Raw genomic sequence first — 25,111 nt, 5'->3', positions numbered from 1 at the left:
CTAAGAAAAGACTCTGCTATCTCTATGAACTAAACTTTATACTATGTGTAAAAGTCATAATTGCAAAAACTCATGTTTAGAAACGACTCCAATGTAACAAGCAATGTGCTGACGTTTGTACAATTGCAATTTATTTCATTTGACCAATTGAAAGATTTTCTTAAAATATACAGAACGGTAGACTGAAGTACTACTTTTTGTAACATGCCAAGAACAGAAATGAATCTCAGCAAAAAATACAACAGAATTGATACTTGTAAATGGCCGACTGCACCAAATGGTCAAAGTAGAACAAATTCAGTATTCTGGTGGTTCCACTATTCACTTTTGTTCCTCGTAATCACTGCTCTTGAGAGATTTCTCGAACACCCCTTTCAAAGAACTACATGGTTTCATCCTCCACAAAGACTAGACAGTGCTATCTTAAGACTTAATTGAACCTTTTCCTTCTTGGTTTACATGGCAAGACTGGATGAATAATCAAAATGTAGGCATGAGTGAGGAGTGCATGCCTCAGGCTTTCAACTTCATGCATCTTTCAATCTGAATGCATTAGCAATGCTATGGAAACTGCTGGCTTTCATTCTTCTGTAGGAAAAAGTTTCCCCTTTTAGTTGCAATGATATACACAAATCGCAAAGACAAGAAGACACAATCCCGAGTCCTTTGTAGCTTCTTTGAAAATAATCTATGTAGGCTATAACAAATAGACCACATTCACATTAGCACAAGCCTTCCCCTTTTCCCCCTGAAGAAACAAATCCTTAAAATCTCGATTTCTCCCTGGTGCGCTTTTATCTTATACTTCCTTTAAGAATACTATAGCAAGTAAGCCCTTCCCATCAAGTCCTTTAATGCATTCAATGTCAGAAGTCCCAATCATCAATATCCAGCTGGCTGAGGTCAGAGTCCAGACTGGCCAATCCAGTGGGGGAATCCTGAGTTTGGATGCACTCCAGGCTGCTCATTGGAGAAACTGGATGCAGGAGATCAGGAAGCGCCTCAGATGGTCTGCGCTTTATCTGAAATGTCACACGGAGCACAATGAATGTATTGCTACTTTCTATTTAAAGTGAGCACTGTTATGTCAGACATTTGCCCAAAAGGTGTTAAAACTCACCTGTTTGAAGAATGAATGACCTATCAGAGTGCTGGCAGAAGGTCTGTGGTAAAACAAAATATAGTTTACCAAAGATAAACATTCAATCATCCCATGTTGTTTTAAACCTTTACGAAGCACAAGTTGTTTTCTCAGTACCTTTTCTCAGGGTATCTCTGCAGACAGAGTTCCACAAAGGCATGAAAATGTGAACTGAAGGTCCGGCTGTAGGGGTTTCCCCCAGAGGAGGATGAGGGTTCTCCGTTAGTGTGGCGAGCTCCACCAGTGCTGGGACCCTCGCAGATCCCAGAGTCGGCCCCTGAGCGAGACGGCTTCATGCTAAGCTCTTCAGGGGGTATGGTGGTGGTGTCCAGCAGGCAGGGGACTGTACCATTTAATTTTTCTAACAACATCTAACACAGACAGAAGGTCGATGAGCGAGTGTGAACAGCATAACATGAGCGAGAAAATAAAAAGCAAGAGTTTGCCTTACCTGAGTGGCAGGCATGTCTTTAAAGGGCACGTGTCCGTTTGCCAGCTCACATGCGGTGATTCCCAAACTGTAAATGTCTGAGTGGGAGTCATATCCTTGAAGATTCTGTCGCATGTATGAGAATAAAAACATAATCAGAAATGGAACTAACAACCTTAATCCACAGGTATGATGATGTGTAAAGTATGAATGAATACCTGCTGCAGAACCTCAGGACTGAGCCACGGTAATACTTTAACACTGTACTGAGGGAAATCATGGACAACACGTGCTTTCTGACCATGACGGATCAAGCTGAAAATACTCCTAAAACCAGAGAGATACACCTGTCCATCTGCTGAAATCAGGATATGGCTTGACTTCACACTTCTATAAACACACAAAATAACAAAGATGTCACATACTGGTTTCATTTAACATCCATGTTTATGACATTTAAACATTTGGCAGAAGCTTTTATCCAAAGTGACTTACATTGCATTATACTAAACATGGGATCGAACCCATGACCTTGGCGTTGCTAGCGCAATGCTCTAACCACTGAGCAACAGGGAAGTTTCGAGGAAAATGTTTATAATAATTAAAGGAAATTAAAATTCTGTCATCATTTACTCAGAAAGATACTGTATTTGTAAGAATACTTGTAACCAAACAGATCTTGGTCACCATTGACCAGAGGTGGACAGTAACGAAGTAAATTTACCTGAGTACTGTAGGCTACTTAAGTACACTTTTTGAGTATCTGTACTTTACTTGAGTATTATTTTTTCTGAGTACTTGTACTTTAACTTCACTACATTTGAAAGACAAATATCATACTTTTTACTCCACTACATTTATAAAAAGGTCCAAAAGTAGAAAGTGGTTTCTATGCAGCGGGGTTTCCTGTGTGCGCAATTTATCTGGTTTGCGATCTGCCAGGACCTTTCATTGTTGCCAAGTATTTCAGTTTTTCTATGCTCGCGGTTTTCCGGCAAGTTTTCAATGGCCATTAGGCAGATTTTTTTAACGCAAATCTGGCAACTCTGGGATCTTCCCCGCTGAACTAATGTAAACGTATAGGCGCTGCTACACCATTGATAGCGCTCTTAAAAGGCAAATAGAACATTAAAAGACGAAAAAGGCACATGTTAAAGTGTGGTGTAATCATCTGTGGGTTACGATCAGTCAAAGATCGTAGAAACATTGTCATGAAAATGATCGGCATAACGGCTAAACGGTAAATAAGCATCACATACACCTTGAGCTACACGTGCGTGTTAACTTCTGATCTGCTGCGATTTGGAAAATGAATGATGTTTTTACTCAAGTAACTATAGTTGAAGTATTCATGTTGAAATAAAAACAATAGAACCCTGCCCAAAATACAACATAAAATGTAATGGATTTAATGGTTATTATGGGAATTATACTATGGATACTTGCACCCTGCTGAAAAAATCATTAGAAACCATTAAAGAAGTTATAATGGTTTTATTGGTTTTAAAGGGATTTGTATTGGTTTAAATGGAAACTGTAATGGTTCTACTGGTATGTGATGAATTCTACTGGTGGGATGTTAAATCCTACTGGAATAATGCCCAAAACACACTACAAAAAGGCATTTTGTAATGGTTTTAATGGAAAAATCTAATGGTTCATAATGGTATTTTATTGTAAACCATTAGAATTTCTGTAATTGTTTCTGTTGGGGTTCTATTGTTTTTTTTTCAGCAGGGTGTTGTATGTGATGGATTCTATTGGTGGGATGGTAAATCCTATTGGAATAAAACCCAAAACACACTACAAAGAGGAATTTAATTTAAAAATCTGATTCTAATTAAAAAATTCATTATTTTTTTTCAGCAGGGATGGTATTTGCAGTAAAACCACAGTATCCACAAATTTACCATTTTCTAAATATAGGAACCATACTCCAATTAATAATCTTTAGTAAAACCACAGCAACTAAACATACCATAGTTTAATTATATTCATTATACTAGCTATAGTTTATGTTTGTAGTTAAATTATGGTAATAATCCAACAAACACATGGCTTCTACACTTTACTATTTACAAGAACCTTACTACTTACTGGTAAATTGCTGCTAAAACTGGTAAAGGGAATATACAAAATAAAAGAACACTGCTCATAAAAAAATATAGGCCAAGGGGGCTAATGAGAATAATTAGGCTAAATGATCATACAGGATTATATCTAAACTAAACATATGTGTGCTAAACATATAAAGCTCTTAAAGGAGTTGCTCACTGCAAAATTTGCCCCCATTGACTTTCCATAGTAGGAATAAAAACGACTATGGAAAGTCAATGGGGGCAAATTTTGAAGTGAACTACTCCTTTAATACAACTGATACTGTGAGCTACTCAGTGTATTCAGTAGGTTGCTTCAGGGGCATAAGGTATAAGACAATAAAACAATGCACAACTGACATAAAGGAAATTTACTTTTAATACTTGAGTACTTTTAAAAGCACGTACTTCTGTACTTTTACTTAAGTAAGAATCTGTCTTTACAACTTTTACTTGTAGTGGAGTAATATTTGACCAGTAGTATCTGTACTTTCACTCAAGTAAGGAAGTTGTGTACTGCGTCCACCTCTGCCATTGACTACCAAAGTAGGAAAAATGACAATGGTAGTCAACGGTGCCCCAGAACAGTTTGCTTTCCTACATTCTTTAAAATATCTTCTTTTGTGTTCAACAGAACAAAGACATTTACACAGAATTTTTTCCTACTATGGTACATATTTCTAAAATGTACTTTTGAGTATTCCTCACCGGTGAACATAACCCATCTGATGTATATACCCCAGTGCTCTCAAAACACCCAGCAGTATGTAAGCAATTGTCTGCTCACTCAAGCCATCAGCAAAATGTGTGCTGATCAAGTCTCGTGCTGATCCTGATGGAGAAGATAGGGAGAAATACAAATAAATAATAAGCAATATTTGCTTTATTGGACATAGTCGGTACTGTGTTCAGACTTTATAAATTTCTCAACTAACCGTAGGCCATGAAGGGTGTGATCACCCACAGTTCATTCTCAGCAATGAAGACGCTCTTGTATGGGAGGATGCAGGGGTGGTGGAACAGCTTTGAGACATGGAGTTCACCCTTAAAATGTAAACGTGTGCTCAACTTAATTATTTCTTATATTCTGTTATTCTTTAAGTATAATAGCATTTATTTGTAATTTAATAATTTAGATTCTTTTTTACTAAGAAACATTGGAGGATTGTGAAACAGAACTCCTCTACAGACCTGTAAGTAATTCACCATATCATTGGTACAGGAGTCTAGGTCAATGCGTCGGATGGCCACATGCCCCCCTGTAGGTTTATACCTGGCCAGGTTAACTGTCATCAAGTCCTCCAAACCCCGACCTACACATGCAGACAAATGTACATTTATAGACACATAGCGGTTTTATAATATGGTATAATATATTTATAATAGGGTTATAGAAAATGCTTTAATGATTGGGTAGTTTGGAACTCACCTATGACAATAAGCAGCTCGTAAGCGCTGCTGTCTGGTAAAAAGCTTTCCATGGTGTCCCTGTGTGGAAGAGGGTTCAAAGACTCCTGACTGTCCTCATGGGCCTGAGCCAAAAAATGAAATCATTAGTCAAGTGAGGCAACACACTGCAGACCACAAAAATGCTTACAGAGCAACGTTTCTTTACTCAAATCCTCTACGTTACTGTTGAAGTTAAATAAATACACCTGCAAATTGACCGGGTCCTAGAACATTTGCATTACCCATTCAACACAATCAAATCCTTTTTAACACACCGAAGGAGGATATATTTGAATTGTGATGTTGTGGTCAGGTGAACCCTGACAGGTGCATTTGTGAGTCTGGTATTTGGAAGCTTAAGTCTTACTTAAAATGTATGAATGTCATTGCATTAGAAAACAAAATATCATTTTTTTTGTTCAAGTGTTTGTTCACATTATATACTTTTCCAAATTAAAGCAAAACATACATGGACATTTTAAACATACTTCCACTAAATGACTCCAAAAATAGCCAAGAAAGAGATCTCCAAGAAATGCTGAAGCTATATTTTGTTAGCAGGTGCCACTTTACATTTTGTTTCTAATGTAATGACATTTAATCTTTTTACGTATGCCTTAAGTGTCCAAATAGCTTAAGGGGCCACTGTACAAGTGCGCATACAACAGTGTGGTTGGACGTTTAAATGACACTATCGTGAAACAGAAACAGTGTTTTTCAATGTGACAGCATTAACCTTTGACAAGATCTGTGAGTGTGAACAAACATAAGTGCCGGTTAGTCTTTTTTCAAATGCATTACAGTATTTGGAGATCTGATGTCTAGCAGATATACTATGAATGTCAATGCAACCAGTTTCAGTGTATTAGAAAAACATGATCCATCCATACATCCAATCACAGACACATACTGATATCACTGTTGACAGACCAACAGCACAAACCAACAGCTGGTTTTGAAGAGGGAAAGGGATTTTACTGTGCATATGCTAAGAAATCCCAGCCATTGCAAAGCTTTTCTGACTGTCATACACATCAAGTACTGAGAAACAGCACATTTTTAGTATATGAAACTTGGTACAAGACAGAAAGAATGAAAATTGCAGCATGGGTTGCGTCACAAAACTCGGCTTATTAGCAAAAGCATGTTATAAGCACAAAGTATACTTCTGCGCAACTGTATTGCATTTAATCATAGTCATACATGATCTCATAAAAAGCTTCAAGTGATTGTACTCACACGAGAGTTTTCTATGATTCAAAAACACATCTAGCAATATCTGTCAATGGAGAACATACAAATCTTATTCATAAAACAAATTATTTTATGCCCTCTGGAGTGTTTGCAGGACTATTTAAAGGGACAATTTGTCCAAAAATGAACATTTATGCATCATTCATTCACCCTCATGTCATTCCAAACGTGTAGGACTTTCTTCTGCAGAACACAAAAGATATTTTGAGAAATGTTTCAGTGGTTTTGTGTCCATACAATGGAAGTCAATGTTGGCAGGTGTTGTTTGGTTACCAACATTCTTCAAAATATCTTCTTTTGTGTTCTGCTGAAGAAAGTCATACAGGTTTGGAATGACAAAAGAATATTCACTTGTGGATGACCTATCCCCTTAAGTGAACAGTGCGGCAAGCTCAGGCATTGATGCGATCAGCCTATGTGTTCCCAGAACACCATAAATATCAATCCCACTTTACATACTCAAGTGACCAGTGACATCATCACTATTTTTCCTGGTGTTGGTATGTGATGTCTTTGAGACGTATCGACACTTCTTAGCGAAAGTTGATGAGGGAAAGTTTAGAACTCATATTTGAAGGTCATATTGACCTCTCACATTAATTCATTTAGCAGATAACGTACGAAGTAGCAGCAGCATAGAATATACCAAAACAAAAATTCCTAAAAGCCCCTAAAAGCCTAACTCATAATTACGTTAAATTAACCAAGAAAAGTGCAGAGGACAGAGCCATTAACAGATATTCTGTTATCTTTGCTGAATTAAGGCTTTCTTAAAGAGACAGGTCACCCAAAAATGTGATTTTTGTCATCTACTTGCCTCACACAAATCTGTATTAGGATGATAATGCGCAGAATGTATGGCTTTAAAAGACTTGCAATATAGAGCAGAGGTCTTACAGACAACGTTTTTGCTCTCTTTGTTCTTTTTGGACAGGACAGCTCGATTGCTCATTTTATACTTGCCTTGTTTGGAATTAAGAGCAGTCTGGACATTTAACATAACTCTTTTTGTGTTCCATCATACCCATTTCAAACAACACGAGGATGAGTAGATCTTAAAGCAATTTTCATTGTTGGGTGAACCAAATTTGTTCAATTAAATTATATGAAGTGCTAGATTAAACTGAACCCCAGGCTTTTACTTCCCTTTGGCTTTGCAAGCACTCCTAGACAATAAATAATAAACTACTTTTAACCTAGTTTTCTTGAAAGCTGCATGTTCTTTTCCCTCTCTGGGCCCACACTTTTGACATCTGGCTAGGTGAGGAGAAATGAGTGTCACAGCGGCACGATGAGAGCATGCATGCAAACACAGGATCACAGAGGGCTATATTCATCCGAGCACATGAGTACACACACACAATTAATCTGACATCCGTAACATTTACTTGAGCACACACGCCATCTCACATGCTCAATTGTCGCATGTCCACACAAACAGGCGGATGGAAAAGCTTTCAGATTGACCACACTTACTTTCCTTAGAGGGCTTGCCTGAATTTGCTCTGGCGTAGAGAAACCGTGTAAATGACGCAAAAGACACACATACAAACAAACAGTCTGCTTTTAAAATAGGTTTGACAATTTTGAAGACACATCATAGGAACATTTTCTGAGACAGGCTTATTTACAATTTATTTTCAATCTGTAAATTTGTTGTGTAATTTAATCACATTTTTCATTTTTAAAGCAATTTTCAAATTGTTGATTGTTTGATTGTCAAATAAAAAAAGATGCAAGGAAAGCCCTAAACATAATATGACAAACACATGATCAGTTAAATCAGTTCATGTTAAATCAATAATGTAGAAATTTAGACCACATATAAATAAAATATATATCCTAGTAGTGATCATCACACTTTTTTACATTATCATAAAGGATCAACTCCAATAGAAATCAACATACTAAAATTTGCTTTCTTCTTTATGCTATATTTTAAAGGAGACATATGACACGGCTATAACGAATATTATCGTTTGTTTTAGATGTAATGCAATGTATACACGATTGAAGGTTCAAAAATGCTGTATTTTCCACATACCGTGCATGTTTGTACCTCCTCTTTGCCCCGCCTCTCTGAAATGCGCAGATTTTTTACAAAGCTCATGGCTCTGAAAAGCGAGGTGTGCTATGATTGGCCAGTTAACCAGTGCGTAGTGATTGGTCGAATACTGCAAGCGTGTGACGGAAATGTAATGCCTCTTACCATTGTGGAACATCAGGTTCCAAAGCAATTGTACTGACAGGTACGCCCACCTTACTTGTGTATACATTTGGGCGGTCTTAGTCAAATCATACCACAAACTGAGGTGGATTTGTGGGGGTGTGGTTACACGAGGCGTTTCAGGCAAGTCTGGTTGAGCATTCGCTTTTAGATAGAATGCATCTTTTGTTCCGACACTTTATTGGTTTTTACAATTTTACGTGTCTAATACATGCATGGGCAACTTATAACACACCAAAGACACAGAAAAACATGTATTCGCGCCATATGACTCCTTTAAGATGCAACATTGTCTTGCTTATCAACCCTTCTTTTACGCAATCCCATAGGAACACACAGACAGCAGCCAAAAGCAAACAGAAATGTCTTCACAGCAGACATGAAGTAACATGCATGAACAGGGCAGTGATGGGACAACAGCAAAATTACTGAAAGCAACTAAGCAGATGGAAATGTCAAAAAACAATCACTGCCCAACTGGATTATAAATCAGTTTAAGGTAGGTAGATCTAGTAATCAAAACACTGGTCATACAGCCTAACTTAAAAGCCACATAGAATTAAAATGAAGCAAACTATATCAGCAAAAGCTGAACTTTTTATTCAGCTCACTACTCACTACTTCATATTTACATAGATATTACATAGACATTCAGTTACTGCTGCCTGTACCACTACAACCTGGTTTATTTACTCTTTATCACAGAAAATATTAAGGTATATGTAGTAAAATATAAATTTAAGTCAGATCTAACTAAACACAGACATAAAAAAGTTTAATGCTATAAAAAGAATTTGACATCTACTGTTTCTCTCCAAGATAGTCAGTATAAGTAAAATCTCACAGTCACACTCAATTATACTGTACTTGTAATATTTCTGGACAGATTACACAGAATGCATGCTTAACTCTCTCTGTGTGTGTTATAGCTCCTTTAAAGATCAGGCCACCTTGAAAAATAATCTGTTAGATTGCAGTGACTCACTAGAAGCAATCTGTCAACACATAACTCTACATCACAGCCAGCTATACAGTACATACGAATGCATCACCACAGGGAGATTAAAAAGTCAAGGACACACAGAATCTGATGTTAGCACAATCATTAGTCATCATGACAGAGACGCTGCAAATTATGAAGGAGAACTAATTATGAAGGAGAACTGAATAAGTCATGGAGTAATGAGTTATATAAAATAATGCTGTTTGTAGGCTTCACAAGTCATGACACAAGTCACTTGGCTGCTGTAGTGCATTAGACAGAAAGTTTATTAAGAAAAGTAACAATGACATTTATTGTGCTTTCACGGATGTGACACCAGCACATTTACAGCACGGATGAACCAGAGGTTTTATACTGCCCATGTTCACTGTTTTAACTGTAATGCACCACAACAGCCAAGTGACTTGCGTGAGCCACCTTATTCCCCTGTGCTACCCACTTGAGGGGCGCAATCCACAGTTTGAGAAGCCAAACCTCTGATCTAAAGGTCCATGCATCGCACATCATGGCCACTCTGCAGAGGTAAGGATGTTTTTACACTTAACCTTACAGAAAACCCCCGGTGGTGCACAGCATGTTGTATTTCTAGCTCTACTTTTTACATTTTCTATTTAAAGTATTGCAATATATTGCAAATGTGTATCGTATCGAAATACATAGCAATATATTGTATCGTGACCCATCTATCGTGATCTGTATCGTATCGGGAGGCACTTGCCAATACACAGCCCTACTTTTAACAGAGTTTCACAGAGCTTTACAATATTCAAGTCACACAATTTTACAAAACCACTGAATAAGCTTTTGAGCACAAGCAACATAAACAGTGAGCAGGAAATTTGATTGCGAGCCCTATTTTGCTTTTGCAAATGTATTGCTTGCTTCTGATCATGGGCGATCTGCAGATGATCTTCATTTGCTATGGGTCTGCATACTTGACTATGAGGGGATCTATGTCCAAAAATTTGCCAATTGTAAATGAATTGATTGTGATCTTGAGTTTGTAGGACTCCCCTTCACATTCACCCTGGCTGTAGTGAAATAAGCTCAGGCAGGTGGGGTTTGCCGAAAAACATACGAGAAGCACAGCCACATGTGATGCTGGACAAATAAACTCACCTCCAAATACATCCAGATCCCTCAGGCTTTCCACACTGAGTTTCTCTGACACCCAACGCTATAAGAAATACAAATAAGTGTTCAGCGCATATGCATTTTTGCAACATCCTTTATATCAGGAATTCAGGATGGTGACTCCAAAACAATTTAAATACCACAATACAATACATCCGAATTGAATAGAATGATTCACATAACTCAATTCAAAACAAAGTTTTTATTCAAGTTTACGCACCAAAAAAGACATGGATCCTGAAGATGATGAAAGGGGTAGCAATACTTTTAAACCACAGCAAGAGTAAAAACTGCAAGACAATAAAAATGACAGAAAAATATATGATTCATAACATTACTTCTTGAAATACATTTTCGAACATTTTGTCTCTTTTATACGTTTAGTAACAGAAATAAGATTTATTTAGCAGTACTTAGTTACCATAGTCAACTGTAATATGCTGTGTAGAATATTATAGTACTTTGTTAATGTATACTATAGTATATTCTGCAGTATTAACTATAGTAAATCAATGAACTTTAGTAAATACTGTAGAAGAATCTACCCCAAATTGAAAATTCTGTCATCATTTACTAACCATCACGTTGTTCCAAAACCTGTATACATTTCTTTGTTCTGATGAACACACATAAAAAGATATTTGGAATACATTTCTGGAGCATCATTGATACAATTACAAGAGATTTTTAAGAATTTAGGAAAGCATACTGTTCTAGGGCACCTTTGACTACAATTGTAATTTTTCCTACTATGGTAGTCAATGAAGTCCCAGAAATGTCAGTTGCTAACATTTTTCCAAATATATTTCTTTGTTTTCAACAGAACAAAGAAATTTATACAGGTTTGGAACAACTAATTCATGACAGAATTTTCATTTTTGGGTGAAGTATCCCTTTAAATATTTACAACAAACGGTCAAAAACACTATAGTTTCTAAGAGTTTCTAATAAGTAAATACTGCAAATTAAAATGGAATGCACTTAATGCAGGCTTACAGACCAACGTTAGTGCGGTACAATTTAGTTAGCCAAGTTAGCTAGATGTATTCTCTGTAGTAAAAGAAAAAATATCAAAGATCTGGTTCACTTGCATGAATAGTACGGGAGTATAATCGTTAAACTTACCCTCTGCTACCAATTTGCGTTAACGTAACTTATATAAATCTCAAAATCTTCAGCACCTCTTGACTCTGTAGAATCTAACGTATTTCTCCGCCTCGCAGTGGGCTGGCCCGCGTCGTGTTTCTATTCAGTGATTGGCCGACTCAGTGGATTCGTGTCCACCCATTGGTCTAATGGGCACATACGTTCTACACATAACGCGTCGCATACATAAAACCGAGTGCAAAACGCGTCTGTTGTAAATGACGTAAAACTCACCCGAGAAGTGTACGAGATAGCCTGATTAGTAAATACGCGGTGGATAAATAAGGTGTCCACCCACTTCAGAAGATTGATCTTTTCACCGTATCTGTGACAGGTAAATAAAAAGTAAGCAACTAGATCATCAAATTACGCTTTTGGGAGTAATGGAAACATAACGTGTGCATAAACACATCTGGGCCTCTACAGGGCTAGCTATCAGCGCAACGTAACGCAAAGCTTGAGAACTATTTGCAAGCAAAAGCGCTTGTTTGTCAGCTAGCAAGTGATGAGAAATACAACAAAACACGCTAATCTTACTGCGGTGGCAGTATGGGTTGTGTTTTTATAATTTATCTGTAACTCCGTGGCGTGCTTTGTTTTACAGCTCACCAGCTATGAACTGGAACAAGGGGGGTCCGAGCGGCAAGCGAGGCTTTGGCTTCGGAGGATTCGCTCTTGCGACTGGGAAGAAAGAGGAACCTCCTCTGCCCCAGAAGGCCCACTGCGCATTTGGCTCGGGACCCTCGAGTGGATATGGCAAGAATCAACAGCTTTCGTCATTTTACAAAATAGGATCAAAACGAGCAAATTTCGACGAGGAGAATGCGTAAGTGCTTCAATGTAAAAAAAACTATTAGTTGGCATTGCATGCTTAGTCACGTATCTTTCTAAAGAGCCAGTAGCATTTGATACTTTAAATGTTTTTATTGCCATAGATATTTCGAGGATGATGATGAGGAGTCGAGCAGCGCAGATCTCCCATATATACCAGCTGAAAACTCTCCAACAAGGAAGCAGTTCCAGTCTAGAGGAGGTGGAGGAGGTTCAGACAGTGAGGATGATCCTCTTGATGCCTTTATGGCTGAGGTGGAGGTGAGAGGTGAATTGATCCTCTTTAGAATCATTATTGTCTTTTCCTGCTGCTTTATTATTCATATTTGTCTTGTGACAGGACCAAGCAGCAAAGGACATGAAGAAACTTGAAGAGAAGGAAAAAGAGAAAAATGCCAAGTAAGATTCTGCCACAAAGCACATCATTTTGGGTTTATTCGGATAATATTTATAGAAGAAAGAATTGGGTAGAAGAGGGTTTATGGGTTTATTATGGGTTTCCTTGGGTGATTGAGCGAGTCGCAGGGAAGTTTTGTTTCTCCGCTTGTTTTTTCCAGGGGTATACGGGATGACATAGAAGAGGAAGATGACCAAGTGAGTGACCCTCCCGAAGTTACTACTTCATATCTCTGCCACAGGAATCACTGTGCCCCACTCTTCTATTTTATTCTATCTAGTTCTACATCAGTTTACAGGCTGGTCCAGTTAATTTGCTTCTTGGGATGGAGACATGCAATAAAGAGTCTGCATTGTTTTTATACAAAGAAATTACCTCATTTGATATGTTTTCACAGCAGAATCAAAGTATCTTATTCATTTTCTATATTCATAAAATAGCTAAAGTTAATTAAAGATGAGATCTGTGCCAATTTATTTATATGGTGTCACTATCTGCCATGTATGGTGGTAGTTTTGAGGTGTCAAAGTTATCATCATTTTGCATTTCCACATCATTTTATATTTTTTTATATGGATTTAGTTTCTTCTTTCATGTGTTGTAATATAAATTCCTGCTTTGCACTTTCATTATTGTTTGTAGTTGTCATTTTGATTAGCCACCTTATTTGGTCATGATCTAAATCAAGGATGTGTATTGTTTGCAGGAAGCATATTTTCGTTATATGGCAGAGAACCCAACAGCTGGGCTGACCCAAGAAGAAGAAGAGGAAGACATGGAGTATGATAGCGACGGAAACCCAATTGCTCCTACTACTAAGAAGATTATCCTGCCCCTGCCCCCTATAGACCATTCTGAGGTATCCTTACTGCTTCACTGGTTCTTACATTGACTCCTCTAAATGATTGAGCACATTGTGTGTTATACATGAAAACAATGAGATGGATGAATCCGCTTATTCTGATTAACAGTTACATTGTTTTGCCTGTAGATTGACTATCCTTCATTTGAGAAAAACTTCTATATTGAGCATGAGGAACTCAGCAGCCTGACTGGGATTGGAGTGGTGGAACTCAGGCAGAAGTTGAACCTAAAGGTATACCATATAGATATACATGCACAAATAATCATTCTCTTTCTTTTAAGCTAACCCATATTCATGATTAACAGGTGTCAGGCGCAGCTCCTCCTAAACCATGCACTAGTTTTGCCCACTTTGGTTTTGATGAGCAGCTTATGAGCCAGATCCGTAAATCAGAGTACACTCAACCCACACCCATTCAGTGCCAGGTGAGCCAGCAGCCCCTCCCAAACACAGAACACAGAAGTTGTAAATTTATGACTTCGGATCACTGAAATAGTAATTTGGATTGTACCTTGTTTAAATTCCGTGTTGTTTTATAGGGGGTTCCTATAGCTTTGAGTGGCAGAGACATGATTGGCATTGCCAAAACTGGCAGTGGAAAGACGGCAGCTTTCATTTGGCCAATGCTGGTGCACATCATGGACCAGAAGGAGTTAGAACAGGGAGAGGGACCCATTGCTGTCATTGTTTGCCCCACTAGAGAGCTTTGTCAACAGGTCAGAGAGGAAAACGAAGAAATGAAGAATACTTATTTTATACTGTTGATGAAAGCAAACCTATTTTTTAATTTTGGCAATTAATAGAGATTCATTGTAATGCTTGTCTGTATGGTTCAGATCCATTCTGAATGCAAGCGCTTTGGGAAGGTCTATGGCCTCCGCTCAGTGGCAGTGTATGGAGGAGGCAGCATGTGGGAGCAAGCCAAAGCTCTACAGGAAGGAGCTGAAATTGTTGTCTGTACCCCGGTAAGAACATGCTTTCTTTCAATATGCAACACATTAAAGATCTTGCATCTGGGAAGTATTCATTTGTGAACGTTGTTTTTCCTGCATATTTTGTGCAAGTGTTTAAGGCTAAAGAGGGCATTTTATTTGTGTACGATTTTAGGGTGCTTTCTCACCTTTTGTTCGGTTCATAGTCTGGACCAATTTCAAAAAAATGATACATTGTAGCATTTTTCAGCGGTGTTGGTTCCTTTTCACACCACACCGATTGCTTTGGTCCGAACCAGTTGAAATGAACCAAAATGCAGTCAGGTGACAACATCCACATCACTCGTTGGTGAGAACGTATTTCCTAAACTGCTTTTTTAAACGAAATAACATCGCGTGTCAGATGTGGTAACGTTAGCCCGGTCAACTGTGCTAGCATCAGTCGCATCATTGTTAGCGGCGATCTCAACAACATCCACCAGATCAACGTCCAGTTTTGTCCCGAGTATATTATCGAGGTCATCGTACCAGGGGAACTTGTACATCCCGCACTTGGATTAACTGCTGGCAGAGTTTCTTTACCTTAACCCGGCACTGTTCCACAGATCTATTAAACCCCCTTTCCCTGAGTTGTTTGCTAAAGAATGAAAATATCGCGCTGTTCTTGTGAGTTTTCGAAAGGTGGGATGTAATATGGTCATCAGACCAAATTTCTATGAGGCTCCGCACCTCCGCGGGCTGCCATGCTAGTGCAAACTGTCAACAAACACTTGTCCTCATTCCATAATGCACAGCACAGCAGACTACGACAGCTGGTTTATTCCAAAAAAGTGCAGTACTTTTTGCATTTGGGTCTGATTGAGGTCGGATCACATTCTCACCACAAACGAACCGCTCTTGGGTTCGTTTGAAAGTGTACCGAGACCACCTCTTCAAGGAGGTCTTGGTATGTTATTTGGTCTGTTTTGGTGCGCACTCGAGTGCGATTGCTGCATTCACACCTGCCCAAACGAACCGTACCAAGAAGAAAAACGAACTCTAGTCAACCGTACTAAATGAGTCAGGTGTGAAAGTGCTCTTAGTAAACCTTTCTACTCATCTTCACAGGGTCGTCTAATCGATCATGTGAAGAAGAAGGCTACATCTCTGCAGCGAGTCACCTACCTGGTATTTGATGAAGCTGATCGGATGTTCGACATGGGGTTTGGTATTACTTAAACATTTTATGGATTTACATTTTTATATCTTTTTAAACGCTCCGCCAATTTAGTAGTTAGTTTTCCTATTGATTTTTGGTTTGTTGTGATGTCCCCATGTTATTTACAAATGATATGTGCTGTCTTACAGAATATCAAGTGAGATCCATCGCCAGCCATGTCAGACCTGATAGACAGAGTAAGTCTTATGTTTATGTAAAGTTTGATCCTTGAATGAACCTCAGCCTGTTATTCCTTACAGTAATATATAATGATTTCTGGTCTTTTACAGCTCTGTTATTCAGTGCAACATTTCGGAAAAAAATTGAAAGGCTGGCACGAGATATTTTGGTCGACCCGATCCGTGTTGTGCAAGGAGACATTGGAGAGGTGCTGTCTTCATTTCTTATACAGAAGTATTTAAAAGAGCTTTTGCACATTTGAATTCTTCTGCTTAACCTTTTCTCTATCGTCACATCATCCCAGGCTAATGAAGACGTTACTCAGATAGTGGAGGTTCTACAGACTGGGCAGGAGAAATGGGGATGGCTGACACGCAGGCTGGTGGAGTTCACCTCCGCTGGTTCTGTGCTGATTTTTGTCACTAAAAAGGCCAACTGTGTTGAGCTGGCTACAAATTTGACCCAGGAAGGTTACAGTCTGGGGCTGCTCCATGGAGACATGGATCAGAGCGAGAGGAACAAGGTCATAGCGGACTTCAAGAAGAAGAGCCTACCTGTCTTAGTAGCTACTGATGTAGCTGGTTAGTTTGATACTTCTTTTGTGTCTGTTCATTTACCTCTGTTTGATCTATTTGTTTTTGCTATCACTTCCTTGAAAGAAGTATGATTAAACTTGTCTTCTGTTTCTCAGCTCGAGGTTTGGATATCCCGTCTATTCGTACTGTTGTAAACTATGATGTGTCACGGGACATCGACACACACACACATCGAATAGGTAGAACAGGTCGTGCGGGAGAGAAGGGTGTGGCCTACACTCTGCTCACCAACAAAGACACTTCATTTGCTGGTGACCTGGTTCGCAATCTGGAGGGAGCCAATCAAAGTGTTTCAAAGGAGCTGCTGGATCTGGCAATGCAGGTATAAAATTGTGTGTAGTATAAATCTTTCCAAAAACATGTTTCATTGATTTTCTGTATGCATGCTATACAAACTTTGCATTTACTCTATAAAAGAGTCCTTGGTTCAGAAAATCCCGCTTCAAGGGAGGGAAAGGAAAGAAGCTAAACATTGGAGGTGGTGGTCTCGGGTACAGAGAGAGACCTGGCCTTGGGTCTGATACCAGTGTAAGTCCACTTGAGTTTTTATGTGCATTTGTTAATAATATGTTTATCATAGTCACATTTTGCCATGTTTTGTCCTTTGTCTTGCTTCCGAAATAGGAACGCAGTGGTAGTGGTGGTGCTCTTGGTAACTATGAAGCTTACAAGCCTTCCACTGGAGCAATGGGAGATCGCATGTCTGCCATGAAGCAAGCATTTCAGGTACTCTCTTCATCAGCTTCAAACTGTAACAAACTACAATGAAGCTGTTCAAAGAGCATTTTTGGCCATAAAATACAAAATCACACTTTAAACAACCTAGATATTTGACCTTACCCATGGACTTTCATTGCTTTCTTAGGCTCAGTACAAAAATCACTTTGTGGCAGCATCTGGTGTACCTCCCAAACTCACCACAAAGTCCAGCAGCTCCTCTGGGTGGACCAGTGCAGGAAGCCTGAGTTCTCTGCCTTCAGGAGTACCCGAGGTGCCTGACAGACCCCACATGCCCTCCCCGCCTTCATCATCTTCTTCCTTTTCCTCTATGCCGCCACCCCCTGCCCTCAGCTCAGGCACTAAGATGAGTGGATTCAGCAGCGCCGGCTCCTTAAGCTCTGTATCAGACTCTTACTCCAGCTCTTCTTCCAGAGAGGGGCACCGTAGCGATAGGAATGCTGACGACAGGGGTCGTCATGGGGATAGTCATTATCGTCATGGTGACAGGCACAGTGGGGACCGTGACCGTGATCGTTACGGGGAAAGGGACCGTCATAGTGATAGTCACAGAGATCGCCATGGCGATAGTCGAAACGGTGAAGGAGGTCATAGGGACAGAGAGGGACGGTCAGAAAGAGATGCGGCAGATAGGTCTCATAAAGACAGCTTTGCTGTTCCTGATCCCCCAAAACGTAAGAAAAGTAGATGGGACAATTAAGGGCAAGTGTACAGAAAGCAGTCAACTGTTCTCAGATCAGATAGCTGAGTCAATCACCCAAGCATTCGTCTGCGAGGTAAAGCCACACTCTTGTCATGTAATAAATCCATTTTGAGGTTGTTTTAGGCATTTAGAGCTGTAATGAGAGCTGTAAGATGTGTAATAGACTACATTGTGAAACAAGGCCCAACCATGCAAATGCTGTGTTAAAATGCAGATTTGTCACTCTTTTTTGTTCTAAAAAGAAAAACAGGATAAGAAAATGTTGACTTACTGTGTTTCATAAAGAACAAAAAAAATATTTTTACTTTGAGAACTTGTTTGTGTTCTACTGCAAATGTATTTGTGAACCATCTATTTTATGACTAAGATTCTCCAGTGTATTTTAAAACTAAACATGATTCGATGACCACGGTTTCTTTTGTTCCTTTATTTGTTATATTCATCTGTAGTCTTGTGTTATTTGTATTGTTTGTTTGCGCTTAATAGTTTGAATTCAAACTTTTTAGAAGGTGATTGACATGACTTGTTATAGGAATTCATAAAGTGTCTCATGAGATGCAAACTGTCCCATTCTGTCTCTGTGCTGTCCAGCATATATTATAGGTCATATTGAATCAAGTTTAACATGCAACCACACATTCTAGATTCGTACACACATTCTAATCACAATACAATTGGAATGGAGAGAAAAAGGATAAATTCACCATAAACTGTGTTTGAACTGTTACGATCATGATCCATGTGAAGAAATCTGTTTGCTTAATAAGCTTTATTATTTCGATACTGTCTGCAGTATAAATCTGTGTGTGGCTATGTTTCTGAATTCATAAAAGAAGAAACACAAAAACAAGTGCAGCTATGTTTTATGATTGGTTGTGTTTTAACTTGACGGTCTAATTAAAATAAGCAAAAGTATAGCACTTAATACAAAGTACCCACATCCTGATTTCCATCTGCGTAATAAATGTCGAACAACATCCACCTGTTGCGAGCTGTTTAGATAAATGAACAAGTCTAGAGAAGCATTACACTAATCACTAGAGGGGCGGAGCCATCCTGATTTCCAGATGTATAAATTTTTATACTGGGTTCCTAATGCTTCATGGAAACTCAAGTTGAGCAATGATGGTGGTGTGGCAAGTTGGATTTGGCTTAGTTCTTGTGTTTGGCTTGTCTGATGCACAATGGCGAGGAAGATCAGCTCAAACTCAGAAACTTAATATATTTAGGCCTCTTTCACAAATGCAAGTTCCTCAGCAGAGTGAAACCAGAATGCCTCCGTTTCCCCAAGCTAACAACCACATGCTTGTGCCACAGAGATTTCCTTCTCAGTTTTCAATGCAGACTCCTGGTATGGTTGGTGGAAGGCCAGGTCAAGATCCTGTCGATGTTCAGTCTAAACAGCTTTTGCAGGGTCCGGTGGAAAAACTGATGTGGACCTTTCCCAGACTGCCAGAAGAACCGTTACAGCCAGAGATTCCTTTTGAGCTGCGGCAGCCTATTTCTCCCAATAGTGTAGGGGCTCTGTGCCGTGAGAATTCAGTGTATGTGGAAGTGATGGAGGACTTCTTTGGGACTGGAAAACCACTAATGGCTTCTGGTTTTGCACTGGGAGGCTGTGGACCAACAGGCCAGGACAATAATGCTCGAGTGCTCCTCTTTGAGTCAGAACTGCATGGATGTGGCAGCATGTTAACTGTGAGAAGATTGATCCTCTTACCAAAAGTGTTTGTTTTTAAGTTCTGAATAATTCTTGAGTAACATTCTTGTTTCTTTAGGTGACTGAAAATGAGCTTGTTTATACGTTCACCCTGGTCTATACTCCCCAAGAGGTTTCAGATGGTATTGTCAGGAGTAGTGGGGCTGTTGTCAGTATTGAGTGTCACTATCCAAGGTAAGGTTCTGAGTTGAAGATGGCTGTATACTCATGCGTGTAGTAAAAGATCTGGCAGTTTGTGGTGACCAACTTCTATAATCTACAGAATGCATGATGTGAGCAGCAATGTCCTGGTGCCCGCTTGGGTACCATATGCAGCTACTAAGGTCGCAGAAGAGCGGTTGGTCTTCTCCCTCAAGCTTATGACTGGTTTGTATTATACAGCTTTAGCTTTTAATTTAGTTTCAACTTAATTTTGTAGACCTTGTCTATTTTTTTTCCTTTCAACAGATGAGTGGCAGTTTGAGAGACCTTCAAACCAGTACTTCCTGGGTGACATTGTGAATTTGGAGGCCTCTGTGATGACGTACAACCATGTACCTGTCCGTGTGTTTGTGGACAGTTGCGTAGCCACTGCGTCCCCTGATGTGAACTCCGCCCCCAGATACTCGTTCATTGAGAATAATGGGTAAGACATGGCTATTTACCCAGCCTATCCTAGAAGTATTGCAGGGTGTTTAACTTTGTTTCTTCACCAGGTGCTTGGTTGATGCCAAGTTCACTGGCTCCAGCTCTCGCTACCTTCCTCGAACTCAAATTGATAAGCTGCTGTTTCAGCTGGAGGCTTTTAGGTTCCAGCAAGTGAACAGTGGGCTGGTATGTATTGGCCTTAGTTTGGACTACATTATAGTGCACTGTTTGGAAACCTGACCGTGTTGTCTTTGCAGGTCTACATCACATGCATTTTGAAGGCTGTTCCTGTAGCCACTCCAACAAATCTTCAGCAGAAGGCTTGCTCGTTCTCCCCTAATGGGTATGTTGCCCCCAATTAGCCTTCACTGGGTCAGTAGGATGATGTATATCATTGAGCATGTGTCTTTATTTGGCAGGTGGGTGTCTGTAGATGAGTCTGATCAGGTGTGTGCCTGCTGTGACTCAACCTGTAGCAGCAGTGGTGCAAGCGATCAGGTTCCTGGAGGTATGGTGTAACACATGGACTAAATGCAAATGATTCTGATTATGGTCTTGGAAGTTTCTCACTACTTGTCTGTTCTCCTTAGCTCTACGGTGGGAGCAAGCATCTGTTGGGCCCCTCAATGTGAAGGAATTTGGCTTCGGTCGACTGTAATTTGAAGTGGCTATGAGGTCAAGTGATTAATAAAAACTGTTCTTAAGTGATTGATACGTGGTTGTCCTTCAAGAAGTCTTGCACATCTCATTTACACGTCTGCCACTTTATGGTTCTGATTTGTCACTCAAAGCCCTTTTACCTTGTTGAGTGGTTAATTTCATGAATACATGTTACAGAATTTGTACTGCATTTTGCTAGGTAATGCATGGTAGGTACAAAAAAGCCTGTACCTACCCCAACATAACACATCCCTATACCCTGACGGTAAATAGGTGAACTAGTGTAGCTTTCATGACTAGATTGTGAAGAGCTAAATGTGTTCGTGGAAACTTCTCTAGCAGTTCATGTGATGCAATGTATGGGGTAATGGAAGGAAAACTTTTTTTTTTTTTGATGGATTCTTTCCTCTGTACACCATTGCCTACAGTATGCAGATGCTATTAGATTTTAACATGTTGGCCTTTAGTGTGGCTAAAAACCAACTAGTCGCAAACTACTGACAATCACTATACCTTCAATTCGAATTTTAGTGTTGCATTTTTGCAGAGCAGCTTACAGTGAATACATATTTGTAATGTAAAAAACATTTTATTCAAAACAATGCCTTATAATAACTCTTGACTGCAATTGGACTGTTGTATTTGGAGTATCATGACTTTTTTTGCCACATCTGCCAATGTCGGGTGACTTGGAAAGTCTACCTGCCAACTGTTTTTGCGACTACAGGCAGTTGCTACTGTACTTCAACATATTTAGGTAAAACTTTACAGTATGTGACAATAGACCACAAAGCAGCATGGGAATATTTGTGGCAAAAGCTAAAAACATTATGGGAATTTTTTTCTTGTTAAAAATAATTAGCATATTAAGATCATGTTCCATAAAGATATTTTAATTTCCCATATCAAAACTTTCTTTTTGTGAGTGGATGCTGGAAAATCACCTACAATCTTAGCTCGCTGCTGCCCGCTCTTTGTAAATCTCAGCTTTCGGGTTCATCTACTTTCCACAACGTCATTACAGCGGTAAGTCCATAGAGTGATAAAGCAAACCTGTTTCTTCTTAGCAACGGCCTGCTACAGCGCCTCTGATGGACAACTTCAATGGTAATTTTCTCAGAATTTTGATCTTTTTGCACCCTCAGTTTTAAGTAGTTATATCTTAGCCAAATATTGTCCTATTGTAACGAAAACCTTTTAATTCCGCTTTCAGATTATGTATAAACCTCAATTTCGAAAATTGAAAAGTGACCTATGAAGTGTTTTTGGGTCCAGGGTCACATATGATTCTATTTGTTTATAACTAATGAACATTACTTCTATAGCACTAACCTTTACTAATCCATTCTTCATTGATAACAGTATCTGCTACAGTTGATGCAAAATGAGTTATGATGAACACACAATAAACAAACTTATTTCGATCAACATTAAAAAAGTAATGCTGCAAGTACAGTATCAAATACAAGCCAGTCTCCCTACGATTCATCGTCACTGAAAAGCCTTTTGTAAAAACCGCAAGCACCATCTTTAATTTGTGATGTCTGCACGTTTCTCTTCTGGCAGCATAACATTGAGTGTGTTAGAAAGAATGAAGGGAAAAGTAAAGATCTGACTGAAACTGGTCCTTGGTGATAAGAAATCTACAAGTACCGTCTCCGTTGCATTTCAAGTACATGCAACACAAAATGAATACAACGTCCACTTGCTGCAAGCTGTTATAGGTAAATGAGCAAGTCTAGAGAAGCATTATGCTAATCACTAGAGGGGCGGAGCCATCCTGATTTCCAGATGTATAAATTTTGATGCTGGGATCTTAATGCTTCATGGAAACTCAAGTTGAGCAATGATGGCGGTGTGGCAAGTTGGATTTGGCTTGGTGCTTGTTCTTGTGTTTGGCTTGTCTGATGCACAATGGCGAGGAAGATCAGCTCAAACTCAGAAACTTAATACATTTAGGCCTCTTTCACAGATGCAAGTTCCTCAGCAGAGTGAAACCAGAATGCCTCTGTTTCCCCAAGCTAACAACCCCATGCTTGTGCCACAGAGATTTCCTTCTCAGTTTTCAATGCAGACTCCTGGTATGGTTGGTGGAAGGCCAGGTCAAGATCCTGTCGATGTTCAGTCTAAACAGCTTTTGCAGGGTCCGATGGAAAAACTGATGTGGACCTTTCCCAGACTGCCAGAAGAACCGTTACAGCCAGAGATTCCTTTTGAGCTGCGGCAGCCTATTTCTCCCAATAGTGTAGGGGCTCTGTGCCGTGAGAATTCAGTGTATGTGGAAGTGATGGAGGACTTCTTTGGGACTGGAAAACCACTAATGGCTTCTGGTTTTGCACTGGGAGGCTGTGGACCAACAGGCCAGGACAATAATGCTCGAGTGCTCCTCTTTGAGTCAGAACTGCATGGATGTGGCAGCATGTTAACTGTGAGAAGATTGATCCTCTTACCAAAAGTGTTTGTTTTTAAGTTCTGAATAATTCTTGAGTAACATTCTTGTTTCTTTAGGTGACTGAAAATGAGCTTGTTTATACGTTCACCCTGGTCTATACTCCCCAAGAGGTTTCAGATGGTATTGTCAGGAGTAGTGGGGCTGTTGTCAGTATTGAGTGTCACTATCCAAGGTAAGGTTCTGAGTTGAAGATGGCTGTATACTCATGCGTGTAGTAAAAGATCTGGCAGTTTGTGGTGACCAACTTCTATAATCTACAGAATGCATGATGTGAGCAGCAATGTCCTGGTGCCCGCTTGGGTACCATATGCAGCTACTAAGGTCGCAGAAGAGCGGTTGGTCTTCTCCCTCAAGCTTATGACTGGTTTGTATTATACAGCTTTAGCTTTTAATTTAGTTTCAACTTAATTTTGTAGACCTTGTCTATTTTTTTTCCTTTCAACAGATGAGTGGCAGTTTGAGAGACCTTCAAACCAGTACTTCCTGGGTGACATTGTGAATTTGGAGGCCTCTGTGATGACGTACAACCATGTACCTGTCCGTGTGTTTGTGGACAGTTGCGTAGCCACTGCGTCCCCTGATGTGAACTCCGCCCCCAGATACTCGTTCATTGAGAATAATGGGTAAGACATGGCTATTTACCCAGCCTATCCTAGAAGTATTGCAGGGTGTTTAACTTTGTTTCTTCACCAGGTGCTTGGTTGATGCCAAGTTCACTGGCTCCAGCTCTCGCTACCTTCCTCGAACTCAAATTGATAAGCTGCTGTTTCAGCTGGAGGCTTTTAGGTTCCAGCAAGTGAACAGTGGGCTGGTATGTATTGGCCTTAGTTTGGACTACATTATAGTGCACTGTTTGGAAACCTGAACCGTATTGTCTTTGCAGGTCTACATCACATGCATTTTGAAGGCTGTTCCTGTAGCCACTCCAACAAATCTTCAGCAGAAGGCTTGCTCGTTCTCCCCTAATGGGTATGTTGCCCCCAATTAGCCTTCACTGGGTCAGTAGGATGATGTATATCATTGAGCATGTGTCTTTATTTGGCAGGTGGGTGTCTGTGGATGAGTCTGATCAGGTGTGTGCCTGCTGTGACTCAACCTGTAGCAGCAGTGGTGCAAGCGATCAGGTTCCTGGAGGTATGGTGGAACATGGACTAAATGCAAATGATTCTGATTATGGTCTTGGAAGTTTCTCACTACTTGTCTGTTCTCCATAGCTCTACGGTGGGAGCAAGCATCTGTTGGGCCCCTCAATGTGAAGGAATTTGGCTTCGGTCGACTGTAATTTGAAGTGGCTATGAGGTCAAGTGATTAATAAAAACTGTTCTTAAGTGA

The 25,111-nt window shown here is 39.7% G+C and overlaps 4 protein-coding genes across 7 annotated transcripts; 3 read left to right on the top strand and 1 right to left on the bottom strand.

Annotated features, from left to right (window-relative positions):
- Window positions 1-114: 114 nt before the first annotated feature.
- On the bottom strand, window positions 115-11,974 carry strada (STE20 related adaptor alpha). 2 transcript variants are annotated; one of them, XM_057346615.1, is made up of 13 exons: window positions 11,860-11,974; window positions 10,955-11,024; window positions 10,720-10,777; window positions 7,847-7,875; window positions 5,097-5,199; window positions 4,859-4,980; window positions 4,603-4,711; window positions 4,376-4,499; window positions 1,790-1,961; window positions 1,593-1,697; window positions 1,259-1,512; window positions 1,121-1,163; window positions 115-1,022 (listed from the first exon to the last, which is right to left on the bottom strand). In XM_057346615.1, the coding sequence occupies exons 2-13, from the start codon at window positions 10,964-10,966 to the stop codon at window positions 867-869; spliced, it is 1,287 nt and encodes a 428-aa protein (XP_057202598.1). In that variant the 5' UTR covers window positions 10,967-11,024; window positions 11,860-11,974; the 3' UTR covers window positions 115-866. The 2 variants fall into 2 exon arrangements, with proteins under 2 accessions (XP_057202598.1, XP_057202599.1); XM_057346616.1 differs by lacking the exons at window positions 7,847-7,875; window positions 11,860-11,974.
- A 124-nt stretch (window positions 11,975-12,098) lies between these two features.
- ddx42 (DEAD (Asp-Glu-Ala-Asp) box helicase 42) lies at window positions 12,099-19,129 on the top strand. 3 transcript variants are annotated; one of them, XM_057346610.1, is made up of 18 exons: window positions 12,099-12,214; window positions 12,485-12,706; window positions 12,816-12,972; window positions 13,052-13,110; window positions 13,269-13,305; window positions 13,815-13,967; window positions 14,100-14,204; window positions 14,279-14,398; window positions 14,513-14,689; window positions 14,810-14,938; window positions 16,013-16,112; window positions 16,253-16,300; window positions 16,394-16,491; window positions 16,588-16,864; window positions 16,975-17,201; window positions 17,297-17,407; window positions 17,504-17,605; window positions 17,745-19,129. In XM_057346610.1, the coding sequence occupies exons 2-18, from the start codon at window positions 12,495-12,497 to the stop codon at window positions 18,315-18,317; spliced, it is 2,685 nt and encodes an 894-aa protein (XP_057202593.1). In that variant the 5' UTR covers window positions 12,099-12,214; window positions 12,485-12,494; the 3' UTR covers window positions 18,318-19,129. The 3 variants fall into 3 exon arrangements, with proteins under 3 accessions (XP_057202593.1, XP_057202594.1, XP_057202595.1); XM_057346611.1 differs by having other exon boundaries at window positions 12,099-12,225; XM_057346612.1 differs by lacking the exons at window positions 12,099-12,214; window positions 12,485-12,706; window positions 13,269-13,305 and having other exon boundaries at window positions 12,931-12,972.
- Window positions 19,130-19,320: 191 nt separating this feature from the next.
- Window positions 19,321-21,375, top strand: LOC130561934 (zona pellucida sperm-binding protein 3-like). The gene is made up of 8 exons (XM_057346614.1): window positions 19,321-20,018; window positions 20,099-20,214; window positions 20,303-20,406; window positions 20,488-20,665; window positions 20,736-20,853; window positions 20,925-21,010; window positions 21,087-21,175; window positions 21,258-21,375. Exons 1-8 carry the CDS (start codon window positions 19,443-19,445, stop codon window positions 21,323-21,325), a joined length of 1,335 nt encoding a protein of 444 aa, XP_057202597.1. The 5' UTR covers window positions 19,321-19,442; the 3' UTR covers window positions 21,326-21,375.
- Window positions 21,376-23,174: 1,799 nt separating this feature from the next.
- On the top strand, window positions 23,175-25,111 carry LOC130561315 (zona pellucida sperm-binding protein 3-like). Its single transcript, XM_057345543.1, has 8 exons — window positions 23,175-23,755; window positions 23,836-23,951; window positions 24,040-24,143; window positions 24,225-24,402; window positions 24,473-24,590; window positions 24,663-24,748; window positions 24,825-24,913; window positions 24,994-25,111. The coding sequence occupies exons 1-8, from the start codon at window positions 23,177-23,179 to the stop codon at window positions 25,059-25,061; spliced, it is 1,338 nt and encodes a 445-aa protein (XP_057201526.1). The 5' UTR covers window positions 23,175-23,176; the 3' UTR covers window positions 25,062-25,111.

Source organism: Triplophysa rosa, linkage group LG11 (genome assembly GCF_024868665.1).
Source record: "Triplophysa rosa linkage group LG11, Trosa_1v2, whole genome shotgun sequence".
NCBI classification, from domain to species: domain Eukaryota; kingdom Metazoa; phylum Chordata; class Actinopteri; order Cypriniformes; family Nemacheilidae; genus Triplophysa; species Triplophysa rosa.
Note: the sequence above shows the minus strand (reverse complement) of the source record. Positions and strands in the feature narration are given on the sequence as shown.

Bases quoted from the DNA above. Each gene is read 5' to 3' on its own strand.
- strada (XM_057346615.1), bottom strand. The intron at 4,712-4,858 runs GTCTGTAGAGGA...TTACATTTTAAG, and splicing joins ATATGGTGAATTACTTACAG to GGTGAACTCCATGTCTCAAA. The intron at 1,164-1,258 runs GTACTGAGAAAA...GTTTTACCACAG, and splicing joins CAGAGATACCCTGAGAAAAG to ACCTTCTGCCAGCACTCTGA.
- ddx42 (XM_057346610.1), top strand. From the start codon at position 12,495: ATGAACTGGAACAAGGGGGGTCCGAGCGGCAAGCGAGGCTTTGGCTTC. The intron at 14,399-14,512 runs GTGAGCCAGCAG...GTTGTTTTATAG, and splicing joins CCACACCCATTCAGTGCCAG to GGGGTTCCTATAGCTTTGAG. The intron at 16,301-16,393 runs GTAAGTCTTATG...GGTCTTTTACAG, and splicing joins TGTCAGACCTGATAGACAGA to CTCTGTTATTCAGTGCAACA.
- LOC130561934 (XM_057346614.1), top strand. From the start codon at position 19,443: ATGATGGTGGTGTGGCAAGTTGGATTTGGCTTAGTTCTTGTGTTTGGC. The intron at 20,019-20,098 runs GTGAGAAGATTG...TTGTTTCTTTAG, and splicing joins GATGTGGCAGCATGTTAACT to GTGACTGAAAATGAGCTTGT. The intron at 20,666-20,735 runs GTAAGACATGGC...TTTCTTCACCAG, and splicing joins TCGTTCATTGAGAATAATGG to GTGCTTGGTTGATGCCAAGT.
- LOC130561315 (XM_057345543.1), top strand. From the start codon at position 23,177: ATGGCGGTGTGGCAAGTTGGATTTGGCTTGGTGCTTGTTCTTGTGTTT. The intron at 23,756-23,835 runs GTGAGAAGATTG...TTGTTTCTTTAG, and splicing joins GATGTGGCAGCATGTTAACT to GTGACTGAAAATGAGCTTGT. The intron at 24,914-24,993 runs GTATGGTGGAAC...TGTTCTCCATAG, and splicing joins AAGCGATCAGGTTCCTGGAG to CTCTACGGTGGGAGCAAGCA.